A 25,994-nucleotide genomic window follows, 5' to 3' on the forward strand; every position below is an offset into this window, starting at 1 on the left:
AAAGTCTAAGAGCAAGGCCAATCTACCATAAAATTAATTATCTCATTAGACTATAAGAGATTTGCAAATAAAGGCCATGCTATTAGAACACATGCATTTATTTCTAGTTCTGCACCATTTTTCCCTCTAAATAATTATGAAAATAACTAAAAAAAGAAATATTCTGTACACAATTATGAATACTACGAAGATGTATTAGTTCAATCATTTTCACTGATCACCTTAATAATCTCCAACAACAAAATCTAGTAAAATTATTAAAATAAAAATTACCAATATTTTCATTGGTTTCTCCATTAATCATTCCATTAAACTCTCTTCTTCCTGGACGAGTCACTCTAAATAGCAATGAGTAAGACTTCACCATATGGCTGTTACTAGGTTCAAATTCATTACTGGAAACTGCAAGGGACGGGAAATTTCCAGGTTTTGTTTGATTGAGGTCAGGATTCAAAGGCACCTGCTTTTTACCTGTAGGAACTTGCCTTATTGGACAACTTACATCCTGCAAAGGCAAAGATTATTATATTTATTTATGCATATGCAATTGTAAGAATTACAATAAAACCTCTAATCACAGCTATAGGAAATATGGTATAGGCCATGATTTCCAAATGGCATGCCAAAATTCTAACCATATGTCTGAAAATTGTGATGAAGCAAAAAGAAAATTTGGATCAACTATCTTTCAAATAATAGCACAATTGAGGATATCCTCAATATAATGAAAATAATGATATAATAGTATATCTAATATTTAGCTGATGGTCATCTGAAAGTTTTAAGTTAGAAATATAGAACAAAAACCATGCTTAAAATATTACAACTCATGTAAATTAATCTTTTCCCCTTAAACATTCTATTTTAACAAAATGACTCATAGGACTGTTAGAAATGAAAAAAGATTATTACAATAACCCCATTATCAACAACACTGAGAAACAGTAAATCCATATATTTAAATATATTGTTTATAAGAAGTAACATTAATCATCTTATGAGTAATATTCTGTAATTCTATAACTAGAGTTATGCTGAAAGAGCAAAGCTGAAAAATTGCAAGATGCAGAAGACCTTTTTAACAAGAAAATATAGTACATTATTTTGGGTAACTTCTTTTTAAAAACAAACAGAATACATGCTATGGTCTTAAAATTCTGCTCTACAAGAATATAAAATGAGAAAAATAAAAGTCTCCTCCATCCCCCAGGTCTTATACTCCAGAGAAGACTAATATTAGCAATTGGTTGTATATATCCTTTGAAGAAAACATTTACGCCTATTATTTTTTTTAACACAAAAAGGACCATACTATAGTTACAGGCACATTTTTTTGCCTAAATAGTAGTATTATCTTGAATTTTCACATCACTACTTGTTGTGTATGGGGGTTGGGTGGGAGCATGGAGTATTACTAACTAACTTTATAGAGTTTTTAATACTTACACTGCTGTCTCCCATCACCTTGGTCTATTCCATACCAACGCTCTAGCACAGTTTTCACCATATCACCTTACTGTGATTGATTTTGGAAAAGCATGAGCAATCAGAACCTCTATACAGGTCATTCCATTTTTTTTTTTGGTCTCACCACATGGCTTGCGGAATTTTACTTCCCCGACCAGGGATCGAGCCCAGGCCCCCTGCAGTGGGAGTATGAAATCCTAACCACTGGACCGCCAGGGAATTCCCGCCCATTCTTAAAATACCCAAGGACTTAAGGCTACTGAAAGTATATCTGTTGGCTTTGGTGGGTTGCCCAGGAAATTTAACCACCATAATACTTGTTTCCATGGTGAAATGATTTCCTCTTATAAATAAAAATTTGAAGCAATATATTTATAAGTTAATGGCTGATAATGCTAGAAACAGAAATTTCTTTGCCTGAGAGTAGTGTTACAAGATAATCCTTTTGGGAAAAACTCTCTCTTAGCCCTTATTTAAAACATTAATGTGTACAAATAGCTAAAACAAATAAGCTAAGAGACTAGAGTGGCAGGAAGCAACTGAATTTATGTCCTAAGATGCTAAAAGATAGCTTCTTCCCTTCACTGTCATACTCCTGTAACAGAAAGTTTTATGCAGATACCTATAGGCAGATTAGAAAAAAAATGAAGATATGGGAGGTTGGCCAAAGAGGTTATCAGTTTTACAATTCAGCCATCAACATATTTAAAAGCTTTTAAGGTTTATATGCATAAACAATATATATGCATAAACATATTCAATGAAAAAAATTATTCCATTTCATCTACCAGTATCATCCTATACATTACCTTTCTTTTTTTGTGGCAGACTTTCACAAGCAGGACTTCCAGGGTAACAGAATTTTGTTCATTTTCTGAATTTTGTGATGGCTTATCTAAATAGAAAATCAATACTTTAAAATCTATTTTACACCTGATCTTAGCCAAAAGGCTGAGAAGTGATTAAAATCTATTTTTAAAAAATAGTATTCATTTTCCTAAGAAGTCTGAGAATTTACAAAAAAGACTTCCTATAATGAAGTCTTCTCAGAAGTTTACTTGTTCCTTTTTCCCAAAATCAGTTTCAAATTTGACAAATACAGTTAAGGCTTCTTAGTAGAAAGCACAAATGAAATAGTTCAGGAGAGGTTAACACACAAAATAAACATTAAAAATTTTTTTTCCTTCTTCTAAAATCTATTAGAAAAATTATTTAGTTTAAGATACATTTAAATTGAACTGGTTACTATTTTACATATTTCATTTCATTTTGAATGCTCAGATATTTAAACTAAAAGGCTCTTTTTGTTGTTGTTGTTTTGTTCTTTTTGTTTTTGCGGTACGTGGGTCTCTCACTGTTGTGGCCTCTCCTGTTGCGGAGCACAGGCTCCGGACGCGCAGGCTCAGCGGCCATGGCTCACGGGCCCAGCCACTCCGCAGCATGTGGGATCTTCCTGGACCAGGGCACGAACCCGTGTCCCCTGCATCGGCAGGCGGACTCTCTACCACTGTGCCAGCAGGGAAGCCCACTAAAAGACTCTTTGATTTGATCAAAACTTATAACCAAAGGGATTTTAAAAAGTTTTCAAAAAATATTAAACATAAAACTTACATGCCTAAATGGGATAGCAAAAATCAAGATATTATTTACTACCTAGGGAAATCTCTTGGTTTATAATGTTTAGGAAATTTAATTTTAAAGTAATAGTCTATATTCTCTATATCAATGAACTAACAAAGGCTTCTGCAAATTAAGGTTCCAGAATACTTCCCTACAGCTTGTCTTTAATCCCAAAGGCATTAATAGTCCAAAAAACTTAAATATTTAATCATTCATTCATCAAGTTCCTAATATATCAAACTACTATGTACTTCTATATAGTTCTCTATATATTATAGATAAATCCATAAACATATACAGAAATAAAATAATTTTTGTTCTGAGATTTTGGACAATACTTCTTTCTACTTGAAAACACTCTTCTTACTCAGGGTGTATACATAAAATACATTTCAATCAGTCTCTTGAAAGTTGCATCCAGAATAAAAATAAATTAATATACCATAAAATAACCAAATATCTAAAATGCAGTAACAAAAATACTCTCTGAACAATACTCACCATGAAAATAGTACCCTAATAATCTTTGTGTATTCAATCTAAGCAGTCTCAAGTAGTAATTGCTAAACAAAAGTCTTCATTTAAAAACAAAAGAAAAAATAATCATATTTTAGGGATTGTGATGTTGCTTTTCTATCCTGATTTCTTAAAATAAAAAACTACGAATATACCTTGAATAGACAAGGGAGGCAATATATCTGCTTCTTTCCAACTTCCACTAATTTCAAAGTTATAATGGGAAATTATTTTCTGGAAATAGAAGTATCAACAGAGTTTACTTTCTCATTTACTTCAGTAATATCAAGAAAATAAAGTTCAAGTGAATTTGTGCAATTTTTGAACTTTTTTGTCATGTAGATGGGAAAAAAGTTTATCGTACCATGTTCCAGTTAATTTCAACTAATTAATTCAAGTCAATTTAATTACTATTAATTAATCAAATAATATTAATTAGTAAATATTATTCGATTAATATCCATAATGATTTCAGTGATGATGAATTTATATGTTTTATAGAAGCCCCTGAGAACAAAGGGCTAACAAACCTATAAAATTGAAATTATAAGCTTCTAAAGTATTAGAGTTCATGTACTTTTTAAGTATCACAGAAGACCAAGTATGATGAATGATTAGAAATATGAACTTACAAGATGATTATAAATGATTTAGGAGGGAAAAAAACATGAAAATGCTACTGAGGTTACTTCTATATAAAAAAATAGAACAGATATAAGGCAAAACTAGAAGTAAAGTTACATTAACTGCTAATACAGATATGACCAGACTTCAAATTTCTTACATTAAAAACCTGATTAGTTATCAAACTGTTCTAATATAACCATTCTGCTTATTATTAAACTTTGTTTCTTACTAAACAATACCAAGGATGACCAACCTGACCTGTTTCTTATAAAGGTTTTATTCCACTACATGATTATTAAAGGATACACACACAAATTTAACATGGACAAGCCTAGAGGCATTTTATCCACTCTGAAACCAACTGAAACTTTACCCAGTACGTTTTCACCTCTTTTAATGAAGTAACATTTAAGACTATATAATTTTCTTTATATAATATCTAACACATTGATATATCCCATTGGTAGCAGTGGTTGTTTCAGTTGTTTCATTATTGTATTAAAAAAATACTCAAGGGCTTCCCTGGTGGCGCAGTGGTTGGGAGTCCGCCTGCCGATGCAGGGGACGCGGGTTTGTGCCCCAGTCCGGGAGGATCCCGCATGCCGCGGAGTGGCTGGGCCCGTGAGCCATGGCTGCTGAGCCTGCGCATCCGGAGCCTGTGCATCCGGAGCCTGTGCTCCGCAACGGGAGAGGCCACAGCAGTGAGAGGCCTGCGTACCGCAAAAAAAACAAAAAACAAACAAAAAAACCCTCAAAATGTTTATGCAGAAAAGGGTTCTACTCAGGAGACTCTTCACCTATTCCAGGTTCTAAGGCAATTAACTACAATTCTCATCATAAGTCTTTATAATTTAAAGTTCGAAACATGTTGGAAATAAAAAATCTAAGAAATTTAATTTCATTACAAGTCCTTCCCATTATTTTCTACTTACGATCTTTGGAAAGATGATGGCTCTGAGTTGGGTAAGATAATGTTACACACCATTTTTAAAACTGCAATACTTAGAGCCCTAAAAGGTACGCTTGAGCGGTAAGAGCTGGAATTTCATCTATTTAGATATGAGCCAGATGAAGCTAACGTTTACCTTCGCAAGAATGATCCCACACAGCACTGATTATTTTAATAATTTAAAAATCTACTTAAAACTTAAATAGACAGCAAGACAGCAATAAGAAAACCAGGCGATGAACACAACCTTATGTATAAAGTCTACTTACAATTTTTAAAAACTTTTAAGGCAGAGTTTCTTATTTTTTTTTTATTTAAGTGTAGTTGATTTACAATATTGTGCCAACCTCTGCTGTACAGCTCAGTGACTCAGTTACACACATATATATTGACACATTCTTTTTTTTTTTTTTCACATTCTTTTTTTAAAGCCAGAGTTTCTTAAAACTTGTTCCTCAGACAACGTACTTCTGAATTACCTTGGTGCTTTATTAAAATGCAGACTCCTAAGCTCCACCAAAACCCTGCTAGATGTGAGTCCCTGTAGGGTCCAGGTATACGTATTTCAAACAAACTGTCAAAATGTTTCTACACACACTAAAATTTAAGAACTACTACTTTTAAAGTTTAATGAGTTGCAAGTTACCTCCTCCATATCCCACCATTGACCAAATAAAGCAATAATTGAAACTGCTGGAGAAATCCACTAAAGAGAAATTAAATTATCAACATCACCATCTTTTCCATTAAATATAATTTTATGAATTTACACGCAATTCAGTCACAAAGGTGTTTTGTTGTAAGAATGCCAATATGTTTAAGTACATACCATTTTTGTGGAAGAAACCAGTAAATGTAAGCTGCAGATGAGCTGACAAGCTAAACAGAACAAAAAAATTTTATCACTTTAATATTCTATAATAAAAATAACCTAAACTGTAAAATATAACACTGAAAGCAAAGCTACTTCAGCTAATTTATAAATATTTGACTGTCTAATTCTTAACTCTGTTCAAGCCCATGACCCCATGCTCTCCCTGTTAAGTATGACATCCAAAACAGTGTGTTTATACACATTAAAAACACACGTACACACACACACACAAATAAAAACAAAAACACCAAAGAAGCAAGGCAGAAAAAAACAGACCACCAAATAACAGGCAAGATAATTTACTGTGCTTTAGTGTTCTACCTATAAAATGGGGACAGGTTTTCCCTTCCCACCGGTCAAAATGGTAGCTGAATCCAGGCAAAAGTGTTTGAGTATTTTCAAGCTACGGAAATTCAACCTCCTAACAAATGATGCAGAACCATCACTTTCTACTTCAATTAGGGATGAAATATACAATCACAAATCTGCTATAGATTTGTAATTTACTGTTTCAACTTGTCATTTTCACTTTTAGTTTCAGAAGCAATGAAAAGGAAGCATAAACTATAATGATCCTTTTGTTTTGAAAAATATTTACTACCAATGGAAAAACTATTAAGTTGGGCTAGAATAAACAAAAACATCAACAGGCTTTTGTAGTACCTTTAAACTGGAAAAAGAGAAATCTATCTCGTGATCAGGAGCCATTCATAACTTTCCAGAACAGATGTTGGGAAAAGGGAAGCAGTACTTTTACTCAAGAAATTGACTAAAGAATCAAAGTAAATAGCAGTAAAAGGGCAATAGGGATCAATAAAGGGTATGTTTTTGTTTTTTTTAAAATGATGGTGACAATCTACGCATTCTTATAATCAGAGGGGAAGAGTTATATAAAGACTTTGAGGCAAGAGAGCATTAAGGAACAAGTAATGACTGGAAATGAGGACATATTATAATAGAGGTTAGCTTTGTAACTTTGCCCAGGACTCTTCTTCTTCTTAGAGAAACAGGAGGTAAGTGAGATATTTCAACAGAAGATGTGAGGATGCCTCTATTTTCTTAGTGAGGTAATCTATGAAAGTGTATGCTAAAAAAACTACAGAGTGGAGGTCCTGAAGGGCATTTCTAGAACAGTACTAAGAAAAGTATGCTAGGGTATCAGTAGAGAACAAAATGACTATGGTGGAGTAGAAGTGTAAGGGTCCAAGCAGAATTAGAAAGCATAAACACAGAAAGGAAAAACTAAGAATAGCAACTATAACTTAAGTATCAAGAAAAATAAAATGGGATTCTTGAAAACAGGTAATTCATGTATATTACTTTCTGACACATATCAGATACATTTCAAAAACACAGCGGGAGTGGGGAGTTGACTATAAATGGGGCATGAGAGAATCTGTAGGGTTTATCTTAATTGTAGTGGTTGTTACCTGATTGAATGCATCAGAACTATACACCAAAGAGTGAATTGGAATGCATATAAATTTATACTTCAAAAAAAAAAGTACAGGGCTTCCCTGATGGCGCAGTGGTTGACAGTCTGCCTGCCGATGCAGGGGACACGGGTTCGTGCCCCGGTCCGGGAAGATCCCACATGCTGCGGAGCGGTTGGGCCCGTGAGCCATGGCCGCTGAGCCTGCGCGTCCAGAGCCTGTGCTCCGCAACGGGAGAGGCCACAACAGTGAGAGGCCCGCGTACCGCAAAAAAAAAAGAAAGTACATTAAGGGGATCAACTGTAAAGGAGCTCAAAGGACTTTTTCAAGGTAATGAAAATGTTCTGTATCTTAATTGTGGTTATGCTTGTGCGAATGCATACATTTGTCAAAACTCAAACTATATACTTACGGTGAGTGTATTTTATTGAATGTTAATTATACCCAAAGTTGATTTTTAAAAAGTATATCTACCATCTATGAAATCTACGTGCCATTTTACTAAAAGATAATTAGCATTTTCCTATCAAAACTGTTCCATAAATGTAACCTACAATGCAGAATTGGTGAAACTCCAAAACAAAACTGAAAGAAATATTCTACATTTTCCATGTTAGAAGATAATCCATTAGTCACAACCAGTCTATCCTATTCTTAATTGCTTCAGTTAAACCTACATACTAAGGCCAGGTAAATTTTCTTGAAATGATTTTGAATGAATCATTCCTTTCTACAATTTTCTAATGGGTCCCAAACTGCGAAATCTTTTGTCTAACTGCTGTCTGTAATACGGTTCCCATTCCTTTTTACCTCTACTAAAGCCATATATAGGAAAGTAGAATAGGATGACAAAATCCAAGCTTGAATTCTGGCTCCAGGTATTAGCTGTGACCTGATATCTATAAAATGAGGAGATAACCTCTCTCAAGATTGTGAGGCTTGGATAAAATACTAAACAATCCATCAAAATACCCTTTCCCTTGGGCTTCCCTGGTGGCGCAGTGGTTGAGAGTCCGCCTGCCGAGGCAGGGGACACGGGTTCGTGCCCCGGTCCAGGAGGATCCCCCATGCCGCGGAGCGGCTGGGCCCGTGAGCCATGGCTGCTGAGCCTGCGCTCCGCAACGGGAAAGGCCACAACAGTGAGAGGCCCGCGTACCACACACACACACACACACACACAAAAACCCTCTCCCTCTTCTACAAAGACCCATCCCCAAACATCCCAGAGCTTAATTTCCTTTACAAACACTTGTATTTACCACTTTTTTGTCACAATTTTTTCACATACATTCTCTTTTGACATATCAGTGTCCTTAGCACCTAGCAGTGTCTTACAGAAAGGCACTCAACAAATGATTTTCAAAAGGATAATGATGTCCTCCCTAGAGTAATAAGATTTTTAAGTTCAGGGATCAGGACCCATTATACTGTAGTACTTATAATATTATTTACATAGTTTTGATAGGGAATGTGATTCCAGCTGTGAAATGACAGAAATACCTTGCATTGATCTACCCCAGAAAATATTTTAAATTAGTGTTATTCAAAACGTGGTCTGCAAACTGAGGTCATTCGGGAAACTGTTACCATTCCACAACAAGGCAAGAAGTTGAGAATAAGACTTTAACCACTTTCATAAAAATTTAACATTGCCGTAACATCCAAGTATGTGATCAGTACATTTACAAAAGTATCCATCTACAAAAGACTGGAAATTAAAAACAAACAAAAAGGTCACCAAAGGATGGTCTGAGACAGTTTTCATTGCTACATTATAAGTTAAATAAGATGGCAAGCACATTCAGCCACCATTATAACGTTTCTTTGAGAAAAGGAATTCCAAATTTCAATTAACCAACTTAAAAAACAAATGGGAATGTGATTTGCTATGCATAATTTCCCCTCCTCCTTCCCTTCCTAAAAGTAAACACTCTTGATATGTACCTAGAATAAAATGTAACAATGAGGCCTAATTGATGGCTGAGTCCAAGGAAAAAGGGCAGTTTTCTTTCCCTTTGATTTACCCTCTTCCCTCTCTTGTGGCTACCGTGTCTACATTTTAACTGGTTAAACTGGATCAGAAGAAGAGAAGAAAGAAACATGGTCAGGCCTATTTAGTTTTAGGCAGCAAAGGATCTAGCTTAGATGATCAAGATAAGATATCAGATAAGGATTTGGTTCATCTTTGTGATGTGTTCCCTATCTGTATCTTAGGAAGCAAGCAATATGGCAATAGGAAACTAGAGGGGGAATGTGAAATTTGGGGATAAGATTCTAAACACAAGTACCTGACAATTCTAAAGAAGTCTGCAGAATAAGGTTAAGTAAATTTAAATTCATAAGGGACTAACATTTTGAGATGAGAGGAAACTCAAATTTTAAGAACAGCCAGATCCCACAGGAGGACAAACATTTTTATGCAGGAAAGAAACCAAGATTAGTGCCTTGAATTTGTACACATTAATCTGATAGTGGCAGGTGTAAGGCTTCATTTCTAGGGTCATGGCGATATCACCTCAAAATAGCCCAAGTGTGATGATAAGCTATTTGGCATCTACACTATTACATTTCATGCTATGATGTATTATAAAGCTGAGGAATTGGTGACTGCATCAAGCCCATTATTCTGGAATCCAATGTCTCTTTCCAGGTTCAGACCTAAGGATGAGAACACTTTGCAGTGAGAAGATAAAGTTGAATGAGGGGTGGGAGTCCATTACATAAAAATGAATCACCTCCCAGAAGTATCGTAGACAGAACATAAAGGGATTATTGTAAAGCCAAAGATTATACAAGAAGGAACATTTTAAAAATTTGTTCCTATCTGGCCTCATTATATAGTGTATATATGTATACATATACATAATATATATGAAAACTGTAAATGTTAAGATAACTAGTGTTCTTATTAGTATATTGCTTCACACTGAAGACTGTATGTATCGAGCTGTTTCTAAAAGATGTTTATTTTCTTTACGAGTGACAAAAACAGCCACTGCATTCAGTAAAAAAGAAAGTCAATAGAGACATGATTGTTTTGGGGAAAAAAAATTTGTTCTTAAATACTTAGATTTTAAGAATCCTATGCGTTCAGTGGTGAATGATAAGGCATCTTCAGGAGTAGGTATGTACAAAGAAATCTATGGCCCAGATTCTGAGAAACGAACAAAACTTAAGTTTGAAAAGATGCTGATTTGAAAACAACTTCAAAACTTACAATCAAGACGGAACTGTTAAAAAAAAAAAGAGAAAGGGGAGGGAGGAAGACATCAGATCTTATTATGGTGGAAAAGACAACTAACTTACGAAGTAGCTTGAAGTTTTAAAAATGCAGCTAATCGGGGCTTCCCTGGTGGCGCAGCGGTTGAGAGTCCGCCTGCCGATGCAGGGGACGCAGGTTCGTGCCCCGGTCCGGGAAGATCCCACATGCCGCGGAGCGGCTGGGCCCGTGAGCCATGGCCGCGGAGCCTGTGCTCCACAATGGGAGAGGCCACAACAGTGAGAGGCCCGCGTACCGCAAAAAAGGAAAAAAAAAAAAAAAAAAAATGCAGCTAAATCTACAAAAGAGGTGGCTAGGGAAACACCATTAATGCAATATATCTATTTAAAATAATTTATGGCTTTCTTAGGATAAAGACCAACATCCTTAAATAGCCTACGAGGCTCTGCATTATCTGGTCATGGCCATCTGCTCTAGCCTCATCAAATGTCACTCTCCCTACTCTCTCTAGTCAGCGACTCTGGCCTCAAATGAGGTTATGTATAATATTCCCTTTATCGAGAATCACCTATTTGCTCACCCTCTATCCCCATTTTACTCCTATATTCATGTTTCAAATTTAAGCTCATTTCTTCAGGGAAGCCCTCACTGAACATCACTATTTCCAAATCCAACTCTCAAACAAGAGCTGATTCTCCTGCTTTATACACCCATAGTTTCCCTATGTGTACTTTTCTTTCCCAGCACTTATTTTATAATTATATTTATTATACAATTATGTCTTTTTCTCCTAAATGCCGTTAAGTTCCATACAGGCAAGGTCTTCATCTGTTTTGCTCATCATTATATCCCCTAGGACTTAGTATAGTGTCTGGAACATGGTACACTAAGGAAATGGGAATCCCAGAAAAAAATCCCAGACTTTGTTACAGTACAAAAAGATGATAAAAGGAAGATTACTAATTCACAAGTTTAGGTTGTAATAACAACAACAAAAAGTGATGAAAGGTACTTTACCTTATCAACCTACTAAAAACATAGGTTTGAAAATATATCTAGTAGATGTTCTAGTTCAGTTACCTTTGGAGGGGATTTCTCCAGCTACTAACAGTGGACCAGGAACAGAAAATGATTAAGTGGAAATGCTTCTAATTTGACCACAGGAAATACTTTTGGAAGCAATTCCAATTTGGGAATCTTTTCATGATACCTTTCAGTCAGTGGAGATGCACTTAGAAGAGATATGACTAGAGAATTCCAAAATTGGTAGGATAATAGCCCACGAGACACCCTGGGATCCTGCTAGAACAGAGAACTACAGAAAGATCAGAGATTTATACCAATAAACCATGGTGCTTGGTCAAAACTCCAAATAAATTCAAAACCCACAATGTATTGGCATGCCAGAAACAAGAGACGGAGAAGATAGAATATAAGGCATTATATCAGAAATTCTAAAAAGAAAATAAAGATATTTTAAATATACATAACCACACCAAAAGAGCAAGGAGAAAGATTAGGAAAAACCTGGAGACTAGAGGTCTGGTCACTAGACTATGTGAAAAACCTGGTCAAATAGTGTGAACACTATGAACTTCTAAAATTTGCTAATTGCTGTGGAGTTTTCAGAAGCCACTGTTCAAGAAAAGAAACAATCTTCATAGTTGGTGGGTGTTATGGTTGAGTTTTAAGGTTACAAATGCAATTCTGGTCTACTGTCACAAATGGATACCTTAAAGAAGTGAAAACCATGAAATGTCCCATGTTTCTTTTTTCTATCAGCTCCTTCCCCTAATAAATTTCTGCCATTATCTGCGACAAGTAAGACAAATATAGATCTAGAGTATAAAACACAAAAAAGATCCTGGGACACCAACTTTATTTTGCACAGACAATGCCAGGAATTTGGTTTTGTTTATAAGTCACTACAGCTGTCATAAACAGGTCAGGCATTTGACTGTTCTAAGCTTTGGGCTGTAGTACTACAGAAATTTGGGGTATCTTGATATTCTCCTGGAACTCTGAGAATGAAATACATTGGGTTTGAGAGTGGAGACATTAAAACTGTGGAAGTACTAAAAGAACATGAGTTCCAGTGGAAGATATCCAGATAGTAGCTACTGAACAGACCCAGGATCCAATTAAACTGAACAAGATCTCTATGTTTGAGATGGTAAAGAATAAAAATATAGATGGAAATACCTTTTTGTATATGATTAAAGATTTTAATGTCTACTAATTAACGACATGGAACAACGAAGGTTTATTTTGTTCTCTCAGAGAATTTGCCCATAGATTTTACAAGTAAAGTTTTAAAATGCTGGCATTATATACTGGTGTCCAGAGAACTTCTTACAATCCTATGTGATAAGTTTAGTAGACCTATTGGTCTACTAAACCAATTATGCCTAATCTGAGATGAGAAATACACTGAAGAAATTTAATAATATAGGGCCTTGGGGGTAAACTTAAAATGAAGCAATTTCTCAATTAACTTTAGTGACTCGGGGAGCAACAATGAGACATTCATAAAGATGGGGGCCGGAGGGGGTGGTTGAAGCACCTAGTACAGTAACTCAGTACCTCCTGGGCCTAAAGTGCCTCACTGGGTATTAAATAAGCATGGTCAGCTCCAACAGAGTTAGGTCTGTTTCAAAAAAAAAAAAAAAAAAAAAAAGATCTTGGGTGTTGAAATGACCAACTCACTGGTCCCAGCTAGATCCTAGAGAATGCAAAAGTTGTTTTTCAAAATTACAAGCAGGAATTCTATGCAACCCTCTGATGTTTCTGTGAGTTGGTTAACAATACCCCTGTTATAGTACTGGCCTAGCTATTGAACCCAATGGGTCAAAAGAAATATAATTATTGGGTGAGTGATTATTCAGAGAGAACTGACCAGTATAATCTATCTTCCTCACAACACACACTATAAAGGAAGTTCTGTAATATTTATCAAAGCCAGTGTCACAATGAGATAGTAGTAAGGTTTAGCAGTGATGAAGGTGGAACCCTGATGGGGAAGATGAAGAAAAGGGTCAAGTTTTCTTCTTCTTGGTTCATTCTTCCTTCTCACATGAGCCCTGAAAGACCTGGAGGGCAAACTATTAAGGTGTGTATGAGAAAAGAAGTGAGGATGTCAGGTCAGGCTCTGACTACAGCTTTATACTTTAAGTTAAAAAGGCCCTGAGGATCCCAAAAGCTCTGTCCAGGGTAGGTGAACAGCCAACGATCTGGAATAGAAATTCAAGCAAAGAATAGAGAGGGCATGCGCTGGGAATATTCTCAGTCTTTTTAAACCTGTATTGTAAGGTATTCCTTGGGCAATCATAGATTAGGTAAAGATTTGGGAATGGACTATCAGTTTATTTACAAATCAAGATTGCCTAGATATGGAAATATAAATTCCACTTCAGTTCTACAAGACTGCGAATACTGATATAAAAATTTTTAAATGCAATAAAAAAATTCCAGTAACAAAATAACCTAATTGAAAAGGTGAACTTAAAATAAAAGCAATTGAAAAATGATATCTTATACTAGTCACAAAAATGAGAAAGTATAAATGAAGCATCATTAAGTCAGTGTACATCCTATCTAAATTGGTAAGATATGATTTAAAACTTCAAGAGAAAAAGAAAAATCCATGTGGCAATTTTCCCAATTCCATTTTTTTAATCTAGTATTTTTAGTTCTACATTCTTCCTAAAAGTAGTCAATGAATAAACAAATACCACCCAAGTCCCTGTTTCTCTTTAGAATAATATTCAACTTTCTTTAGTTTACATATGAAACAATAAATAGAAGCATACTGTCGAGGAATGGAAGCATACTGTGTAGCCTAGGCAGATATTAGACTAGTCAGAACATTTAGGGATTAGTTCTGGGTAACACATGTGAAAACAGACAATAAGATTCCATCCAAAGGGCCAGGTTTCTGAAACTATCATGTGATAAACATATTTCAAATATAAACTAAAGTTAAGAATATTTTGCCTGAAAGATGTAAATAAGAGCAAGGACAAGATGGGAAAAAAAGAGAGAGAGCCTCTCTCAGAATTGTAGATGATCACTTAGAAGAGATGTGATGTTGTGAAGCACCTGGCACAGCACCTAGCGTATACATTGAGTATTCCATAAAAAATGAGTCTCCATCATTCTTTAGATGAGGTAGTAGGATTAATACTAACTACAGAAGTTACAGAAACTTTGATTCAGAATGCAAGAAATTGGTGGTAGAGAAAAACAATAATGAACAGAACTGCCTTAGAAAACAGTGAGTTCCCAGCATTAGAGATATTCAAGATGAAGCTTAAGAATTGATTCTCTGCCAGGGATGCTACAGAAGTAATCCCTGATTTGTGTATGAGTTTGGACCAACTGACATCTAAGGTTCATTCTAACTCCTTACAATATTGAGGTGATCACTAGGAAAATGATCTCTGTACTTTTTCCTCTTTCCTCAAGTATGTCACTTAATGTAAACTTATAGGTTATCTTACCTATGAGATTCTTGCTCTCCTTTCATTTTCTCTACTTTTGATAACATATCATCAACTTTAAATGTTTTCCTGGAAGAAACAGATAAACAAAATAATCACTTCTCAACTGGGAAAAACAAACAGATTACACTTTATTGTCACTATAATAGGCAAGTTGGAGATCTGATTTTATTTATAATAAGATAAATTATGGGATGGTTAGCCGTAACAATGAATACTATCGAGACAGTGTATGTTGTAATACAGCAAACAAGTCTTCAAGTCCCATCTCAAATGCTAACTTTTCCACGAAACCTTTTGTAATTATTCCCAAACCAGAGTGATTTTTCCCTACCTATGGCACTTGGTTTACATTTATTTTGACATTTAGTCTCCTAAATGTGAAACTTGCATAAATATTTTATTTCTACTAGATTACTAGCTCCTGAAGGGCAGAGATTTGTTTTCTTCAAGGAAAGCCACATAGTGCTTGGCATATTGCCTTATACTTGGTAGGTGTTCAAGCATTTGTTGGACTGAGCCAAACAAATGCAAATTATGTATATTTTGAAACACTCATATTTCCATTAAGTAACCTGACAAATATGGATATTCCATAGAACAAATATGAAGTTAGTAAAACACACTCAAAGATTAGCAGCAATGGCTAAAGTTAAGTATGTCATTTTAAAGAGATGGTTGTCACCATCATGAAAAAAATTTGAAGTTTAAAGGACATACCCATCAAATCATAACAAAATTATCAGCTTTTAACTTAACAACTTTAAGAGAAAAAAGTAATTTCCAATAAAATAGAAGCTTATATTAAGAATAATCACACACCTAGCAAGCAATTTAAGAATGAATGGATTCTAAAACAAGCCTCATCTTAGTTCTTAAGGTGCTCTACTATATACATTTTCTAGAAGCTGAAAGACTAGACCCATATATGTTAACTGGAAACAAATATTTCTATTTATACTCATATATTTTCTTCAAATTTAGAACTTGGAAAGATTCATGTATTCTTGTAAATTTTGAATTCAGATATTAGAAATTACTAATATGCTCATTCCTCAAAAACAGCTATTGTACTCAACTACTATAATAAAAATTATCAGTAGAGAAATGTTAATGTAAATATATTGTAGTAAAACACTGATAGGAAGAGCAGAATTGATACGATCTATATTTCAGGTGAATAAATAGCCTCCGTTAACAAAAGATCTTTTTTATAAAAAAGCTTCTCTCTTTACCTTTAGAGTTACTGAAAACCTCAATATCAAAGTCTCACCCAATAAAGCATAGTAAGGAGTTCTTTATGAAGGATGGCAGGCAATACATTTTCAATCTCCATAGATAAGAGAGAAGAAAGAAGAAAAATGTAGGATTCTTTTAGGCTAGTTACAAAGAACTTTTCAGTATAAATACTGAAATGTACTACTGAGGAGGGTTGTAAAGTTACTGAAAACTTTTTAGAATAATATGTTTATCTTTGTGTAATGATTAAGAAGAAACCCTGTCTGTAGGAAGAAAAGTTAAGACTGTAGGTCACAAGGTTCACCTCTTCCAACTTTATGGAGTTGTACATAGGAAAACTGAATATTAAAAACCATTTGAATAGATCATACAGGTAACCCAGCATTCCTTAGGAAAAACAAACTGTATAGGCAACTACATAAAAGCAGCCCCACCTCCCAACACCAAGTATTTGTTTCTTTAGAAAGGTACTGCTACTGTAGCTCAGATTTAACAAGGGAAATAGTTATCAAAAGGTCATCATAAAGGAGAATATTCTTAAAATTCAAGAAAATTTTTTGGGGAGGATTCAGAAACAGCTTACATAAAACCTACTAAAATGGATTCAATAAAAGATGCCGTTGTCCTCACCAGTATTTCCACTGTGCCAGTGTAGTGTCAGCCTACAGAATGTGAATACCTCTATGAAGTGCAACTGAAGTAAAAGGCAAGTTTAACAAATATATCAGATTTAATGTTACACCTGCTTATACAACTTCAAAAGGAGTGATAAGTGTACTCCAACAATGAATATTATGTTATTGTGTAACAGTACAAAAGGAGTTCCAAAAACATTCTGAGCAAAGGTAGTGTACTAAAAGCAATTCTGTAAAAGCAGTTCCAAAAACATTTGGACCAAAGACTACTATCACTGGGCTGAATTCATCACCTTCCAAATTCACCAAGTACTTTGAAAAGGACAGCGCTCATTTGAAGATATTAAGTTGTAGCATAATTTGTTAAAAATCAGTCTTATTGTCTTACATACGCCAGGCATACAACAAAAGAATTAAGTGATTCCTAACGCATTTTTACACGGAAGTAAACTAAATGGAATGTATATGTTTCTTGGCTGGCAAACTGCTTCGAAACTGTCCCAAAGGACAATTTTTTACCTAAGGGATACTAAATTAAGAAAGTTCATTTCTACTGCCATGCTTTTAAAATTGCCTCCACTCATTAGCAGACAACAGAAATGTATCCCACAATGAGGCAGTCAAATAGTCTAATAAACAAATATGATGTATATTTTTTAATCCACTTATGGATTAAACTCAAATTTATTCTGAAAACACTTTATCACTTTAAAATTAAAATCGGGGGCTTCCCTGGTGGCGCAGTGGTTGAGTCCGCCTGCCGATGCAGGGGACACAGGTTCGTGCTCCGGTCTGGGAAGATCCCACATGCCGCGGAGCGGCTGGGCCAGTGAGCCACGGCCGCTGAGCCTGCACGTCCGGAGCCTGTGCTCCGCGACGGGAGAGGCCACAACAGTGAGAGGTCCGTGTACCGCAGAAAAACAAAAACAAAAACCGGGCAGCATTCTAGATGATAACTGAAGTACTTAAAAAAATTTTTTTTTGGCCGCACCTCAACATGTAGGATCTGAGTTCCCTGACCAGGGATTGAACCTGCGCCCCCTGCAGTGGAGCCTGTGCTCCGCGACGGGAGAGGCCACAACAGTGAGAGGCCCGCGTACAGCAAAAAAAAAAAAAAAAAAAAAAATACTAAAAGAAAAAGTTTACTACTTAATCAAATTCTCCTAGTTTTATAGAGTAAATCAAGGGTCTGCAAATTATGGACCATCGGCCAAATCCAGGCTGCTGTCTGTTTCTGCACAGCCCATGAGCTAAGAATGGTTTTTACAGATAAAACATTTGCAAGTGATTTGATAACAGAGAATACTAACTCTAAATCCCAATTAAGCTAAATGTTATCCCTCCCACCCCACCCCGAAAAAATAAAAGAATCCCACATTTCTCACTAGTAGGCACATATTACAAAACACTGTACTCCCTGGCTCCAGTGGTTAGGACTTGGCGCCCTCACTGCCAGGGCCGAGGTTCAATCCCTGGTCAGGGAACTAAGATCCCAAAAGCTGCACAGCAACCACCCCCCACCACCACCAAAAAAAAAAAAAAAAAAAAAAGAAAAGAAAAAAAAAAGAAAACACTGCACTCAATTATTATGTTTTGAATTTCATCAATAAAAAAATTTGTTGATATTCATTTTCTCTTTTTGTGTAAGTACCTACATACTACGTAATATCCTCAATTCCGTTTCCTGGACCACAAAGCCTAAAGTATTTACTATCTGGTCCTTTAGAGAAAAAGTTTCCTGAATCCTGGCATACAGCAGACAGGTAAAGAGCTGACATAATTCTTCTGCCTAATCCATCACCTTCTTCCTAGTTATTTAGGCACCTGGCAGGTTTCACCCGTTAAATGCAACGCGCGCGCGCTCTCTCTCTCTCTATTCAGAAAGATTACCAGATGACAAATAGTTGTAACATTTCAATCCTTCAAAAATACATCTAGATATATCTACAAAGCTAAACTATGTCTCGCTGTAAAAAACGCGGTGCTTATTTAATAACCAGTAGGAGTCTCCAAAGGAGTTTAGTTTCAAAGTTTACTGAAAAGCTTAATGGTTTTACAAAGTCAAGACTATAACAATACCAAATGCTTAGTAGAGGTTCTCTCCTTTAAATTTAAAGTTCTTCACTTGATATGCTCAGTAAATAATCATGGGTGCAGAACAAGAAACTACCATTCTATAATTATATACGGTTAAATGTTACAAAGCAAAAACAAGCTCTCTGACACCTTCAGATTCCACTTTAAGACTAGGTGATTAAGATTAAGAAATTTTTAAAGACATTCCTCCTACTGACTTCAAAAGTATTTCCCTTTTAATAAGACAACCACCAAAGATATAAAATGAGACTTTCTGAACCTATCATCATAGAAGTGAATTCTTTATTGTTAAGAACATATAAGAAATATTCAGACATTAACTGTTAAATTTATGTATCAAAGATAATTCCCATGAGCCCTTTAGTAAATATTTAAATCCTCAACTTCTACCAAACTTGAAAATAACTATTAGCACAGAGTAAAAAAATTAGTCAGTAAAATCACTTCATTTACTCCACTACCAAATCATTTGTTAGGAAAAAACTGGCAATCAACTGGGATTTACAAAAATGATACTATTAAAAATCACTTTGCAACCAATTCACTCTTTCACCTCAGTTTTCATATTTAATCTTTCAGTAGAAATCATACTTTAAAACAAAATTTTAACATGGTTTGAACAACTTGGAATAAGATTCATAAAATGTACCTTTTGATGTTTGTTCTGGAGTTTCGATGAGACATGTAAGTAAGAGTTCTATGCAAAAATATTGGCTATAAAAAAAGTTAAGATATTAAAATTAAATAGGTGAAATTCTAGGAAAAAAATAATATCAGTAAATTTTGTTGATTACTTACCGCTATAAGATTTCGCGTTCGAAGAAACCTATAGATCTGCGTTGGTTCTAGGTAACAGAAACAAAATCCAAAGTTATCTAAATTTACTCATACTTAAGTTGTTAAGAAAATACCAACCCAGCCCATGTTATAACCAATATAAACCAATAACCTATTAGTGAAACTATGCAGTGAATATTTACATCAAGAAAATAAGTATGCACAATTAGATCAAAAGACATTCAATATATAGCATACATTCACAAAATGCATCTACATTTACTTTAAAGTTTCTCTACAATCTAGTTCTTAAACCTTGCATTTCTAAGGCAGCTATTTTTAAACCAGTCTGTATGCAGAACTGAAAAGAAGCAGTTACATTCATTTAACTTAGTTAATTTAAACTATTTATACCCTATCTACTTCTAAAAAGTAGCTAAAATGAGGTAGTTGGATTCAGTAAAAGAACTCTTTATTGAAGCCAAATAACAAAATAAAATGTTCACTTTTTAACTGGTCTTTTCAAAAGTCCGTACAGTAGTCAGCCGAAATGGAATAAAACCGTTACCTTGATAGATGTCCTAATACAGATATAATCAAAGTGAAATCCAAGACGTAAGTTAGCTAAAATTTTCGATGAATATTGCTAGTTATAGTTCAAGTTTCTATTTTGCTCAGTGTAAATATTACCTCAGTATGTAAATACTACCTCAACACATATTTTTAAAGTAACAGATTCCCAAAGTGTTTTTAATGCTGTTTAGTTAAAATCTTGTTATAAAGGACTTAGGTTACAGATAGAAAGTATTTTATATACAAGTACCATAATACCAGGTACATTAATGACCTATTAGTATTATGTTTCTTTAAATAAAGCAGTATAAAAATGACCTAATATGACTAACTATATTAGTAAATACATCAAAGCATATAAACTTCTCAGAAACTAAGATCAATATTAGAGAAGAATCAAGTTGTTTTGTGACCATATCTAACTCTTAATGACAGTTCATCTCTCTAAAGTAGACTCATCGAAAAAGCAAAACAGCTAAAACTTTCTTGCAGGATTTGTCTTCTCACAACATTTAGAAAGAATTTTTTAAATTTCCACTTAATCTTCAGTTAGTTTAGTTTCAAATAAACTAAAAGGAGATGAGATGTTTTAGAAAGGCTGCAAACATGTATGTTTACTGTCATCACTGTGCTTTAGTTCTCCACCATTATTTCCAACTGAAAGCCTCTCCAGATTTCTGAAAGTATATTGAGCAAACGCTAGAATAATGTGAATCTTTCTCAAGCAGGTTCAATACTAATTTCAATAAAACCCGAAATTCCTTGTATTAAATTCCAATTAGAATTTCATGAAGCACTAATGAGAGAGAATGAAAGAAGGGTATTAAACAACGTAATACATCTTTCCAAGAACAGCTGATACCATACCCTTAACATATGCCACAAAAAAATTGTAAATAAAGACATTGAGTGGTAGAGCTGAGTTTATTCAAGTCTCTGTAAGATATCTAGCTATTAAAGGTCATCCAAATTACAACATCCGTACAAAAGCAAAGAGGAAAACAATCAGGATGTAATATTCATTAAAGAACAGTTCAGATTACTCATAGTCATGACATTTCTTATATATTCTATTGTTTCTTTCCAGACACCTTGCCCCCCTTCCCAAATTAAGTCGTAGCTTTGCCCTCCAAACAGACCTTAAAAACAGAAACTGACAACAGAAAATGGCCCGAAATTAAGACAACTACAAACGGGCAGAATTCCGAAATCGTCTAGAGAGAAATAAGATGCTTAAACACTGCCTGTCTCAGTTTACGTACCCATGAAACGGGTGGAAAGATGTGAAAGGTGTAGAGCATCAAAAGGTGCCATGTTAATGCACCAAGTTAGTGCGAAGGCATTTCAGACTAATGACAATTTGGTCGATTTTACTGCACTCCTCTCTTCACAGGCTTAATTTTGCTCCTCTAAACCTACAACCGACAGCCTTGTACTTCTATAGTACGGAAGGCATGAAAGAAAGCAAGAACTAGTCCTGAGATCTGACGGTAGATCCAACTGTACAGTCCAACTGTGACCTCCCCACCTAAAAAGCAGCCTGCTCTCCACGCGGGGCCCCATGCCTCAGCTCGCGTGTAAATCTTCGGGGAGGCACGAACCTCACCTGGACCCCCTAGTCCACCTCCCCCAAAGGCCCTAGACTTCGGGCCCCCTCGAGCCGTAACCCCGGAAGGCGGAACGGCCCCCTCAATTTCGCCCTCCACTCCCGAATCAAACCGACTACCGGTGAGGAAGGGGGTCCCAGCACGAGTGTCCCGGCCCCCTAACGCTGCAAGAGTGGGGATTCCTGCCCTCAAAGCCTTCATCACACTCACTCTCAAAGGCCTGGAGGAAAAGCTCGTGGTCAGCCTGGACGTGCTCCATTTTCGGCTTCTTCACCGGTAACACCGCGGCCCCCGCCGCTGCCGCCACGGAGGAGGAGGAGGAGGCCGAGTAACTGCCGCCGCCTCCACAGCCCCCGCCGCTGGATTTGCCGCCCGACGCCGTCGCCGCCGCCACCGCCGCCGAACCCCCGAAGCCGCCTCCCCCGGACCCCGCGCTGGGCCCCGAGCCGCCCCCTCCCCCACCGCCGTGCTTCTGAGGCGCCATCGCGGTTCCTGCCTCCTCCCCCCGCCAGCTACCCGCCGGGCGGCCCCGGAGAGTAAGCGCCGGCAATACCAACCGCTCGCCCCAGCAGGCTCCGGCGGACCGAGGGGGGAAGGAGGAGAGAGGGGAGGAGAGGGGAAGGGAAGGGAGGAGGAGAGGAGGGAAGGAGGGAGGAAAAAAAAGTGTCTCCTCCTGAGAGCCCCGCTCCGCTCGGGAGACCGCTCACCCTAGCCTGGCCTCGCTCCGCCCACTTCCCCCGCCCGGCGCTCTGATTGGCCGGCGGGAGCGCGCGCCGCCCGGCCGCCCAGCCTGTTGGCCCGCGGATTCCCCCGTCAGTCACGCGGAGGCGCTTCTCGCGGAGGCGCGGCTTGGTTGGCCCGTGCGCGCTGCCGATCGCGGGCCCGGCCGCCTCTTTGAACTGAATTCGCGGGAAAATTAGGGGTCGGAGCGGCCTTCCTGCTGGCCCCGGTGCATTGTGGGGAGAGAGGGACCCAGCGAGCGGCTTAGGGAGCCGTTTCTCGCCTTATGAGCGTCGTCAGTCGCCGCCCCCGGGGGATACAGGACCCCTGAGGAGAGGCGGGCCGCTGAGGAACGGGGAGGCGGGTGCTGGGGGGTCGAGGGGCTTGTTAAATGAACTGAGATCCATGCCGGATCATCGAGTCTCTAACTTCACAGAAAGGGGCCTGCCTGGGGGTTGGTCGGGTCGCTTCTGGTCTGAGGGGCTCTCAGGGCGAGGATCTGTTCCCCGGTCCCCTCGCCACCACGTGCCTCAAGCCACCCTTGGCCGAATCCCACCCAGCGAGCCCTAGAGAGGACTGGGGGCAGCCAACGGGTTGCGGCTGCTGCTCTCGGACGCCGCTGGGCTCCACTAAAGGGAGCGATTTCTAGGGAGCAGGAATGTCCTATCAAATGAGGAAAAGGATTTTCTGTAGGTGCGGTGAGGCATCAGGATCGTTACTGAGAGCGGTTGTGGCTTCTCAACGTGTTGGAAGCAAAACTTAGGTTTTTGATTCCCGGACACCACAGGAGTGGCCAGAGGGACAAACTGGATGACTTCTTAGAAGTACCTACACCCATCTTGAGAACCTGCCCATTTTGCGCTCAAAAACTGGAGAGGGGATCCGGTGTTTTAGCCGGTCTCGCTTAAAAAGAGAGATGCATAGGCCCGGACGGGTTTGGAGTTGAGCTAATACTCTTCAAGATTTGAATTTCAGGTCGGACAAGATGATCTCTAAGGATGTTCTTCCAAATCAAATCCTGTCATCTTGTGTTACATTAAAATGAAACATTATCTTCAAAAATTCCAACCTGTAAACACAGAGCCGTTTCATACTTTCAATAATATTTTTTAAATGCCTGCTTTGAGCCCTTTATAGTTCACTTCAAAACGCTGTTTACAAAGCAAGCATCTTTGGAATGGTTATTTAAATAACCAAAGTGCTGATTTTACAATGCATTTGCTACATAAGAAAGTGAGCTCTACAAATGACGCCTTGTAGTATAAAATTTGGCATTTCAGGAACACATCTGAAATTAAGTATACCTGTTGCTGATTTTTAAGTACAGTCTATATTTTTAGTCAGACAAAAAGTTCAGAATGCTCTCTTGTTATACTGTTCTGTATTCAATATTTTAAAAAAAATTTCCCCCTACCAAGAAAAAAAAAAGAGGTTTTGTTTTGTTCTTTAGATTTGTCAAATAAGCCTTCTCTGATTAGTGCCACCCCTAGAGGCTTGTGGGGTGTTAGATCTTGCTAAACTGCTCATCTTTAGCTTTACAGGGTTAGAAAATGAAGTTTCATCAATTCAGTCAAGGTCTGGAGAACTAAAGCGCACTAAGCAAAATCACAAGATATCAAATTATAAACCAGAATGCTAATTTATTAATTAACAGTAAATGTAACTGGCAGAATTACCAGTCTTCGTCATTTATACAGGGTTCTTCTTTGGGGTGAAGGGAGGGTGGAGATACAGGTACAGTCGAAGAAAAAGACCGAGTCACAGGTTATCATAAATCTTTGATGAACAGAAAAATGGAGCCAAAGGAGTTGGGATGTTCTTAAAGGGTATTTCCTTTAGGAATGCTATGGTAGCGTTCTAGGCTTCAGCATGGACATGGTTTTAACGTACAGTCGCTTACCAGTACTGGTCATGAGAATCAAACCCATCCATTCTATGGGAGGGGCATAGTAACAAATTCTCCCTTTTTGTATTCTCCTTTGTGGAGAATGTATGTAGAACACTAAAAAAATCCTTATACCCTAGGACAAATTAGAATTAATTGAGGGGTTTTCTTGGTTACATTACAGTATTCTTAATCAGACTCTGTCCTATAGGTAAAATGTCTGTATATCACCTCAGTATTGGTCACTTCTGTGGCCAGCTTATTTATTTTGTGTTGTTATTTTTAAGTTTGGTGTGGTAACAGATTTTGAGACTTTCAATGCCAATTCACTGTCAAAGACAGGTGTATGTTTAGTCCCCTAACTCACACTGAATTTGAATTGCTTTCCAGGGTTTTGTTTGTTTCTGCCTTCACGCATATTTGGAATCGGTAAACTCCTAAAAAGCAAAGGCCACTGTTCATTTCTTTTATATTTCCTAGCACAGGACTAAATATACGTGCAAGGAAAGAAGAAGAGCAATCGTTTTGACCTTTATAGTTGTGAGTATGCTTTTATGTATATTACCTCACTTTGTCATAATGATCCTATGAAATTGGCACTATTTTCATTTTACAGAAGAGAACATAGTCTCAGAGAGGTTAAGTGATTTGCTTATTTAGTGGCAGAGCTGTGAGTTGGACCCAGGTTTTTGTTTTTTGTTTTTGGTTTTCGCTGCACCATGCGGCATACGGGATCTTAGTTCCCTGACCAGGGATCGAATCCGTGCCCCCTGCATTGGGAGCACGGAGTCTTAACCACTTCCCTGGACCACCAGGGAAGTCTCTGGACCCAGGTTTTTAAAATTCAATTTCTATGCACTTTTGCAATCAGAATAAAGTTATCTTTAGTACCTCAAGTTGACTGTTAAGTATGTTTTAAAAACTGAGGACTACTTAGCTTCTCTTACCAAAAAAAAATCATTTTTTACTCCTTCCTATTGTGCCCTTTTTCATCAATGTCCCCACTTGGCCTTACACAGACTTCTGTGCTGGGATTTTTAACCTTTCTTGTGCCATGGACCCCTTTCGCAGTCTGATGAAGCCTATGAAATGTTTGTTTTGTAAATGCACAAATATAAAATGTATTGGATTATAAGGGAAACCAAAAAAGTTGTGATGTGTTAATATAGGTGCTTCTTTTTAAATTTACTAAATAAGATCTAGCAGCAGGCCAGTCTTATGACTATCATAATTTCAAAGCAGTGATGAGGGCAAAT

The 25,994-nt window shown here is 37.1% G+C and overlaps 1 protein-coding gene across 2 annotated transcripts in view; it reads right to left on the bottom strand.

Annotated features, from left to right (window-relative positions):
- SUZ12 (SUZ12 polycomb repressive complex 2 subunit) overlaps nt 1-22,843 on the bottom strand; it is a 39,460-nt gene extending 16,617 nt beyond the window's left edge. The window contains exons 1-7 of one of the 2 annotated variants that reach the window (XM_027130328.1): nt 22,344-22,843; nt 19,975-20,021; nt 19,826-19,890; nt 15,206-15,274; nt 6,009-6,058; nt 2,277-2,362; nt 274-505 (exon numbers count right to left, since the gene is read on the bottom strand). In XM_027130328.1, coding sequence (XP_026986129.1) covers nt 274-505; nt 2,277-2,362; nt 6,009-6,058; nt 15,206-15,274; nt 19,826-19,890; nt 19,975-20,021; nt 22,344-22,617 — 823 coding nt within the window. In that variant the 5' untranslated portion in view covers nt 22,618-22,843. The remainder of the gene's footprint in view (nt 1-273; nt 506-2,276; nt 2,363-6,008; nt 6,059-15,205; nt 15,275-19,825; nt 19,891-19,974; nt 20,022-22,343) is intronic. The other variant, XM_027130329.1, reaches the window with a different exon arrangement.
- Between the last annotated feature and the right edge of the window lie 3,151 nt (nt 22,844-25,994).

This window comes from Aethalodelphis obliquidens, unplaced genomic scaffold, assembly GCF_003676395.1.
Source record: "Aethalodelphis obliquidens isolate GAN/ISIS:26980383/991018 unplaced genomic scaffold, ASM367639v1 scaffold38, whole genome shotgun sequence".
Lineage (NCBI taxonomy): Eukaryota > Metazoa > Chordata > Mammalia > Artiodactyla > Delphinidae > Aethalodelphis > Aethalodelphis obliquidens.